Raw genomic sequence first — 9,855 nt, 5'->3', positions numbered from 1 at the left:
AATAGGGCACCAAAGCTATGTCTACATTTTTATTCATTTTAAAATGTATTAAGAATGATTTTAGAGTAAATAAATAAAGACGATAAACTGTCTACAAGGTTCTAAGCAACACTCCTTAAGTAGAAGGAATAAAAAAATCAATTTCTATTAAAGATATTACATTTCAAACTTGAGACTTTGGCGCTTGCATGCAACTATGCCGAAATTTGGCACACTTACCCTATCGCTCTCTCTTTAGAGTTTCAGTAATAATTAAAAAACTACAAAATATTAATGGTTTCCATTAGCAAATTAATTTCGCTTATCCAAATCCAAATTAAATATTAAACCCATTTAATTTTTATGTAAATCTGGATGATGCTTTAACATAAATAATTCGAAAGGGCGTGGCCTATTTTATTCGCCATTTGGAACTAACTAAAAACATAAATAAATAAAATGAATCAAATTATTCTCATCGTGGCATCAGCCAAGCTTCTGAAATAGTAGATAAAAATTATTCTAATCCTTACTCTAAAGGTAAAATGATCTTTAAAGATGTTCGAATGGCAAAAAGAGGACCAGGTCACAGCTAGTGCTCATTGGATGTAAGTTTGCTCCTATTCCCTAATCGTATATTGTAAAACAGGACTTTTAGGAGATATTTAAACGTGATACACTCTGCCAAGTAATTACGTTCAGTTTCATTTTTTATTAAAATATCCATCACTTCAAAAGAAAATTTATTCAAGTGATTCGAATAATAAAAATATCGTAATACATTAAATTCAAGAGCCTTTTCAGAGGCGACGAAATATTGCAACATACTTGCTCCCTTTGTTGCGAGACACCTTAATGCCTTCCTCACTTGACTCGTACAATTTCTCAACAAGTGGATCATCAGTCTGCGAATAAAAACGTCCATTGAATATTTTTTCACTGAATAAAATTCAGTTTAAACAAACTAATCTCACCAACTGATCAAGAGGAATCCTTTGAAAATTTGGATGTTCCATTATATATTTGACCATCCATTCATGAAGATCCTCTACATCGGTTATTGTATAGATCATCCCTCCACTTCTCAGGAAGTAACTGTATTCCGTGAGGAGAGATGAATTGATGATTCTCCATTTGTGTTTGGCCTTCTTGAAATGTGGATCGGGATACAGGAAAAACATCTTTGTCAATTGACCCTTGTGAAAATAATTGGGCAAGTATTTCATGGCATTTGTGCGGATACAAGCTATATTCTGATAGCTGCCTGGTTCATTGACTCGCAGAGCCTTGATCTTATCCATTACGTAATCTGACACTTTAACCCTTATTTCCATTCCAAGGGCGTATTTATTAGGATAAGTCTTTCCGAGTTCAACTTGAATAAAAAAGGAGATATTATAAGTTTTCCAGATTATTGTGTTGTTTTAAGACTTTAAGCCACGCCCCTTCAAAGGTTATGACCAACTAAAGCTGAAATATTCGCGTTTCCGCAATGTCTAGCTGAATAAAAATTATAGGTCCATCTCAAGGAGCAAAAAAGTTGTCTTACAAGTCTCTTAGTGCACTCCTAAAGACTTAAAGTGAGAATTGTCGGTTGAAATTCCTCTAGAAGCTTTTAAAATCCTTAAGAGTGCGCCACTTTACTTATAGTAGTCTCAGTGATGGAACCAAGAACGTTACAAGCAAATAAAAAGATTTCTGGTTCTATAATGCCTTACTTAGGGAATTCTACAAGACTATATTAAGAAAAAATTGCTTCTTGGGATATCTTGGAAACTTTCATATTTTAATCTTTCAAATTAATTTTTATTTTCTGAGTTGTCTCTCTGTAATTTTAAATGGTGGGCAAATTTTCCTATAATAAGAATGGCAAAGGATCAACTTGCTTAAATTTTCCCCTGTCTCATAATAATGTAAATGATAAATCTATTTTGTGCTCCTTTATTTCAAACAAATTGCGCAAAACTTCAAAAAAGTAAGGTCTTGAAAAAATATTACTAATTATACTAAATTTCGGACAGTTTGCAATTTCGACCACTTCTTTTGTTCATTTTAATGCAATTTTAGTTTTTTCATGAGATTTTACATGCATAAAAAAACAAAAAACTGTCGCTTCGACGAACGAGATGGTATGAAAAAAACTGAAAGAATTCTGGAAGCGCAACGACCTGCCGAAATATTACCCAAAGCTATTTCTATATTTTTATTCATTTTAAAATGTATAAAAAACGAAACGAAATAAAAAACGATAAACTAATATTCATTTTTGCTACATTTTAATATTAGGTAATAGTATTAAAATTATCAATTCAAAAAAGTCAGTTAGCTATGAAAACGAGAAAAAGGCAAGTGTTCTTTATAAAAAACTCATCAAAATACAACACATTACTACTCCAATCTTTTATTTCACCTTATCGGATGCTCTGAACTGAATTAATTTGCAATTATTATCTTGGATTTGTCTGCAGGTATTTAATTCATAACAGCATCGGTCAGAATTGACAATGAATCAGGAAGTAAATGTATTAGCTCTATTTTAAAAATAGATAGATTGCGAATAGAGTTAGATGAGTTAATGGGTGATGAGACTGCCTAGGCTCCTTAGTTTACCTATCCAACGTAACTCCAAAAATGTTTAAAATAATAATAAAAATTTTAAAGAAAAATATCTTGAAACTTTACTGTTCTAAGATCTTCCTTAATTAAGTATTTATAGAAACATAACTTTAAAATAAAATCTGTGGCATAAAATATTAAAAGAAGTTACATAAACATTAAGCGATCAACTTCTCCCAAAAAATACCACCAACATTAAACGCTCAATTAAACCTGTTGTTCAGAAACTCTGACAAAGTAATCGAACAAATAATTCTTGCAGAGTAAATTTATTCCTTCTGATAAATTTGATAATAATTTTTTTTATTATATAAATTCAAAGTTGAATTTGAAAATACTGTTTATCGCGTTTTTTTTTTAATCTTCTGACACATAAAATTGAAACGGTAAGAGATATCGACTATGAACTTTTCCCAACAAATCTTCGCGTTCCAGACGATTTCTGAGAAATGATATCATGCTGTTTTTTCGTATGTACGTCCGTTCAGCTGTCGCCAGCTCTAGAGAGAGGCCAAACGATAAGAGATAGCGACTTGACGCCTTCGGTGGAACCCCCATAAGTTGACCCAATAATCGTTGACGTGCTCCTCATTTTCCTTCCACCCCTCTCTTTACCCTCCAAAACCAATTTTTTGGGATTGCTCGAAAACGCATCGTGCGATTTTTTTTTTTCATTTTTGGATATGTTTTAAAGGTTAACCAGGCGGACATTTCATCCCAATACGAAAACACCGTTTAATCATTCCTAATAATGGTTTTTGAAAATCAAAGGTTAAAAAAGCTCTGGAGGGTGTATTCTTGGAAAGGTCTTGGAATTTGTGGCAAGGCTGATCCTGTTCCAATCGATTATTATAAACCGATTTATAATCTATAAACAATTTTTATCAGAAAATCAATCGTGTTACTCCTAGGGCAATGTTTTGAGAGGTTTATAAACGGGTTCAAGTCGATTGTGAACCGATAAACGGTATTTGATACAAAAGTACTTTTAAAGTATAGCATGTAAATTACGAGTTCGAGCACTTCGCAAAGCCTGGGACGCTTTGTCACCCCTTTTTCTATATCATACTTTCAGGAATTTTTCTCCTAACATTCAGTGAATTTAATTTATGCAATATTATAAATCCCTTAGAGGGCGTGACCTATTTTATGAGCAAAGATTTATTTACTCTGCCCACATTTAAATTTATGAAAGTAAGGTAAAATGGAAGTGCCCTGAAGTGGACCGGTGGAATAAATTGTTCAATTTATATTTGCAATTTGCAATATACAATTGTCTTAGCACCATAAAGTAAATTACAGTGGGACCTCGATAGAGTCAACTAATTATTTCCAGGCCTGTTGACTCCATTGGATTCGGTGACTCTATTGGAGTCTAAAAAAATCAATTAAAATGTGAAATTTTGATATAAAGGGGTATTATTTTATGTTTGTGTTAGAACATTGATAAATTCAACACGATAGTAGAATATTTTATTTAATTAACCCATAAATTCTACACCGTCTACCCCAAAAAAGTCGTATGTTTGGGCAAAAGTTGGAGATTAAAGAATTATTTTACGGAATGTTTTCATTATTAGTAAATATCTTTCTTAAGTATAAATTACTTTCCATGTGGTAATATTGAGGCCCACCCACGATGTTAAGATGAGAAAATGGTGTCTTAAAGATTTCTTTTTTTTTTTTACTTTTTTTTATAAAAGCTCCGGTAGATGCTTAATTATTGAAAATTCTGATGCAATTAAAGTTATTATCTAGAATTTCTTTTAAACTTTTAGCGCATTAAAGAAGAGACCAATAGTTCTTTTCGTTATGTCATAACTATGGTTCTAAACTTCACAAGAAGAACAAGAAAACTATTTTTTCTCATTTTCTTCATGTTCTGTAATATAGGCGCTAAATGATTAGAGATATCAACTTGGAGTCTTCAGACGACCCCCTAATAAGTCAACCTGAGGTATTAATAATATGACTCTCATTTCATCCCCACCCCTCCCCTTCGCCATTCAAAATCGTATTTTTTGTGGTTAGGGTAAATTAAGCTAATTCAAAACCTGCTCCAAATGGAAATTTTTCGCTACTCACAGTACTAAATTGCTATATTTATATATTTTCTATACCTCAGTTACATTATTTAGTTAACTTTGCTCTAAATAAAGCGAAAATCCATTCATATTCACAAATTTTAATGTGTTAATTTCTCAGAAAAATTAAAAGTGTACATTTTCACAATTGAATTTTTCATAGATCGACCATGTTTTCTAATGAAAAACACAATGAGGTGACTGTTGTTTATTCGTTTTGTTTAACATTTATGTAATATTCCTGGCTAATTTTAGTTAAATGAGTTAAATTAAATGCTAATCTTAGTGTTAACGGTACGTGAAGTTTTCAAATAAAATAATTACCTATTTGGTGAACAAAAAGGGTTTTTCTGAAGTGTCTGTGAATGCTTCAATAGTAAACCCCGGAAATATGATTTTTTTGGAGAGATTTTCTTATTGTTTTAGATGACAAAGGAGAAAAGACCAGGAATAAGAACAAATTCTGCACTCAAGAGCAACTCAACAAGGTTTTGGAAGTCTGTCGTCGTGGTTTCACTTACACTGTTTGTCTACAATTAGAAACTTTCCCTTGTCTCCATTTGGATTAATTTGTTTCCAATTGAAGCACTTTACACTCGCGTATTTTTCTTGTATTTAAGAAGTTTTCTAATTATATCTAAAGAATTTTCACTAAACAGTAACATTCTAGAAGAGTCAAGGAGCAAATTCATGTAATTCTCTTCAGAAAAAATATGAACTTAATTTGTTGAATCTTCTGTCAAACTTAAAGTGTCTGGAAATGGTTTTGAAGTAGGACATTCACCCTACAAGAAAACACGTCACAGGGTTAATTTTTTTTGGATGATGAAGGGGAGAGGTGGGGGACATTCAAAGACTCCAAGTCAATATTTTTAACCATTCATCACTTAAATATTAAATGTACAAAAAGCCGTTTTCTGCTTATGAATTTTAATTCTCTGTTGCTTATTTTTTTTATCCAAGTTTTCTTTTGAAATATCAATACTTTAAATTAAAAATTTAATATTAAATAAATTTGTACTTTTTCTTTAGATGGGAATTATTTTTTATGCTTTATCATGTAAGTTTTTTAAAGAAGTTCTATAAAAAGTGCGAATAAATTTATGAAAAGTTTCTTTACTAAGAATATACTCAAAAAAATCTAGCATCTTGTACGATTTTCTTTTTGGTTTTTAAGTTAATTTTTTTTTGTTTGTTCCATAATATTATTCACATCCAAAATTTTTTATGGCTCAAAATTCCTTATATTGCGATCATAGGCTTAATCAAAAAATCTTAAGAAAGGAAGAAGACAAAAGAACTTTCCATCGGTGAAAAAGCTAAAATCACGAAAAGAAAATTATTTTGTTGGAAAATGATTACATGGTTAATATACGAAGTTTATCATAATATTACCAAGTCCTTACATACTCGTAAATATTTTTACGTGTGTTCAAAGTGTTACGTTGATACATGAAAAGACTGGTTTTAATTTCGAAAAGATCATAATAATAAATAATAAAGAAAAGTTGACTCTATCGGAGTCAATTTGGGTCCAAGTTTACTCTATCGGAGTCCGTAGAGTAAAAAAATAGCCGTTGACTCTATAGGAGATTGACTCTACCGGGGGTTGACTCTATCGAGGTCCCACTGTATTTCATAAATTATGACAAATCAGAGAATTTCATTAAAATTGACCTAAAACATTTTAATAATAAATTAAATAAATTATTCCACCGGTTAGCTTGAGGGTACTACTGAGGGCACTTTATCTTAATTGGTTTTCAGAGTAATCTTTATTTTTTAAATAAAAAGGAATAAAACTGATTTGGTCAGATTTATAGGGGAAAGTGGTCTGTCTTTGAATGCGGCAGCATAATTTTCCAAAGCAAAAATCCTATTGTCCAAACAATGGTCAATACAACTAATTATTTTCTATTAAGGCAGACCATTTTCCCCTACTGACCAAAAATAGGAGAATAAGGACATGACTTAAAATTATTTTGCTGGATATTATTTAGGAGCGTTAGGAGCAAAATACTACTTTCTTGTAAAACAGGATTAAAAGGAAGTCCTTCTCTATAAGCTACTGTAGTAAATCATAAGTGTACTTACTAAGGAAACCCCCGTAGCCACATCCAATGTCTAGGAATTCCACTTGCTGTGCCCCAATGTTCGGGTACAAATCCTTCCACACCATATCATCTGGATGGTATGGACTGCAAAGTAAAGAGTAAAATACATTATTAACGCCTGCAATATACACTTCTTCTGATGCAATTGGCATTGATTCCACTGCACAAGTTCAATTAGTTTTCTGCATGCAATTATCTTGTTTTCTATTGCAAAATGACAACATTCCATGTGTATTAAAAGGTGTAAACACGTGTACTTACTAATCGAATGTGTGATCAGAATGTGGATTAGAATGTGCCCTCTGCCTATAATAGCGCTTTTGTGGCAATCTAGCTATTTCCGTGGTATTTTCTTGCATTTTTTACAATATTTTTGCGAACTTTTGTTGAATGAAAATACTACGCGACTCGCGATGCGTGCGTTCCGGAACGTTTTCCGGAAAATTCACGTGCTGCCTCGGCTGCTTCTGTCAATTCATTCATAACCTCGCGCGTAGTAAATCGAATGTAAACAAACAGGGCTGTTTTCGCGGGAGAAATAAAAAGGTGATTTTATTCAGTTTTAATGTACGATGGAATCCCAATCTCTATATAAGTAAGTTCTTAGAGATGTCTGCAATTATATTAAATTGTTGGTTGTACAATAATTAGCGAAATATCTTTGGTAGACTCATTCATCCCGTCAAGTACTATCGAGATCATTTGAATCAAGAAGTTCGACCGGATGCCAGAAAATTCTTGGAGTATCGCCCAATATCTGTAAATGTGAATTCCATTGGGACAGCTGATGGGTCAGCTGTTGTGAAGTATGGTGAGACGACAGTTGTGTGTGGAATAAAGGCAGAATTGGCAGTACCAAAGGCAACAGATCCAGATTCTGGCTATGTGGTGCCTAATGTTGAACTTACACCACTTTGCTCTCCAAAATATCGTCCGGGACCACCTACGGATGAGGCACAGGTGTTCAGTAAGAATCTCATGGACATCCTGATCAATTCAAATTGTATAAACACAAAGGATTTGTGCATTGAGAAAGAGAAGCTCGTTTGGGTATTGTACTGCGATGTTTCCTGTTTCAACTATGATGGATCCCTTCTGGATGCTGCGACTCTGGCACTTATGGGAGCCCTTCATACTTGCACTCTTCCCAAAGTTATCTACGATTCCAACACGCAAACGTACAAAGTTGATGATGAGAATAGATGGAAGCTGAATGTGAAATCCCTTCCAGTCTCAACGACATTCATGGTATTTGATGATAGTACCGTTGTTGTGGATCCCACGGCTGAGGAAGAGGAGTTGTCCAGCAGCTTGACCACTGTGACATCATGTAATTCCGAAATCTGCTTCATGTACAAATCTGGAGCAAGTTCTGTGGACACCAAGCAGCTGGATCTCTTTATTGAACTCGCAAAATCCCAAGAAGTCAAAGTATCATCGCTCCTTAGGTCAGTTCTTGAATCACCCAATAAATCAACCACTTGAAGTCACACAGATTTTTTTTATTGTCAAACAATCTTCTATCTACAATTTACCAATAAACATTTTTTCTTCATCATCTCCGGAATTTTACAAACAATTTTAGGCACTTTTTCTCCTCACTTTGTTCTCTGTGTTATATAATATATTTTTATTTAATTGAAATCTGAGTGCGATTCTAAGTTGGGAAACAAGATGCAAGAAAATTGAATAAGGTATCTTGTAAAACAACTTTCTTATAATTATAATATAGCAGGTAAGTTCCAGGCTATCAAAAAGTTAGACTAAGAAACTCTTCTATTTGTGGATTCAACTTTTCTTCTTTTAGCTGATTTAAGAATTTTCAAACAAGTGAAAAGTAACACTGTGAAGCTATTGCTCAAATTGTAATTTGATAGTTTGGATATTTTTCTACAAATTGAACGATTTTCGGTGTAACTAGAGTTTACCATACATTTTACAAAAGGTAGTACTGAATCCGATAAAATAGGCCACGCCCCCTCTTAGAAGTTATGTATTCTTATGCCCTAGACACAATTAAGCTGTCTACACATTAGACAAATTATTGAAACAATAGCATTTCAAAGTGACATTGAAAAGAAACTTCAATATTGAAGCGAATATTGAAACCAATATTTCAATAATTGCCTATACACACTGAACAAATTGACTTCAATATTAAAACTTCAATATTAAAAACACCAGTCTAGTCAGGGATTCACAGATCTTCTGGGATTTTCTTCCGTATTTTGTCAAGAACACCCAAAAATAACCAAGATGGTCAGAGGATTCCTGGAGCTTCCACCAGGAAATCCTAGATCTTCTGGGATTTTCTTGTATATTATGTCCCATGTGCTCTGGGATTTCCTAAAGAAAGCTCAAGAAGTCCTCTGACCACAGAATGTATCTGAAGTGCTTTGGGCATAATGAACCAGAAAATCCCAGAAGATCTGGGATTTCCTGGGGGAAGCCCCAGGAATCCTCTGACCACAGAATGTATCTGAAGTGCTTTGGGCATAATGAACAAGAAAATCCCAGAAGTTCTGAGATTTTCTGGAGGAAGCAAGTGATTAGTGCTGACGAAGTTGGGTTCTTGAGGAGATTGATCAAAATATAAACCAAATTCAAAGAATCTGGAATTTTCTGGAGAAAGCAGGAGAGATGTGTCTCGACTTGGATTTTGATCTTGGATGTGTTTTCATTCATGAATAAGGAAAATCCAGCAGTTCTGTGATGTTCTGAAGGACGTAGATTTCTGACCATTAAAAAATATTGAAGGAAATATCAAATCAATTTGATATTTAGAATTTCTTTGAAATTTTATTTCAATGTGACTTTGAAATTTTTTATTGACATAATTTGGCCTAGTTTGTAGCCATTCAAAATAATGAAAATATTGAATAAAATGTTCCATATTGAAACAAATATTTCAATATTTGCCTACACACTGAACAATTTTCTTCAATATTGAAACATTTCTGTCAATAAATCTTTGAAATGTGGAGGCAATCCTTGTCAATATTTGACATTGAAAAGAAATATTTTAATATATTATGTCTAATGTATAGCCAGCTTTACGACTT

General features: G+C 32.9%; 2 protein-coding genes across 2 annotated transcripts; one reads left to right on the top strand and one right to left on the bottom strand.

Moving 5' to 3' along the window:
• Positions 1-671: 671 nt before the first annotated feature.
• LOC129810479 (tRNA (guanine-N(7)-)-methyltransferase) lies at positions 672-7,152 on the bottom strand. The gene is made up of 4 exons (XM_055861026.1): positions 7,055-7,152; positions 6,774-6,877; positions 954-1,354; positions 672-884 (listed from the first exon to the last, which is right to left on the bottom strand). The coding sequence occupies exons 1-4, from the start codon at positions 7,150-7,152 to the stop codon at positions 780-782; spliced, it is 708 nt and encodes a 235-aa protein (XP_055717001.1). The 3' UTR covers positions 672-779.
• A 125-nt stretch (positions 7,153-7,277) lies between these two features.
• LOC129810473 (exosome complex component RRP43-like) lies at positions 7,278-8,351 on the top strand. The gene is made up of 2 exons (XM_055861019.1): positions 7,278-7,388; positions 7,462-8,351. Exons 1-2 carry the CDS (start codon positions 7,366-7,368, stop codon positions 8,276-8,278), a joined length of 840 nt encoding a protein of 279 aa, XP_055716994.1. The 5' UTR covers positions 7,278-7,365; the 3' UTR covers positions 8,279-8,351.
• The last annotated feature ends 1,504 nt before the right edge of the window (positions 8,352-9,855 follow it).

The sequence above is a fragment of the Phlebotomus papatasi genome, chromosome 1 (assembly GCF_024763615.1).
Source record: "Phlebotomus papatasi isolate M1 chromosome 1, Ppap_2.1, whole genome shotgun sequence".
NCBI classification, from domain to species: domain Eukaryota; kingdom Metazoa; phylum Arthropoda; class Insecta; order Diptera; family Psychodidae; genus Phlebotomus; species Phlebotomus papatasi.
This window is presented reverse-complemented; position numbering and strand designations above follow the sequence as displayed.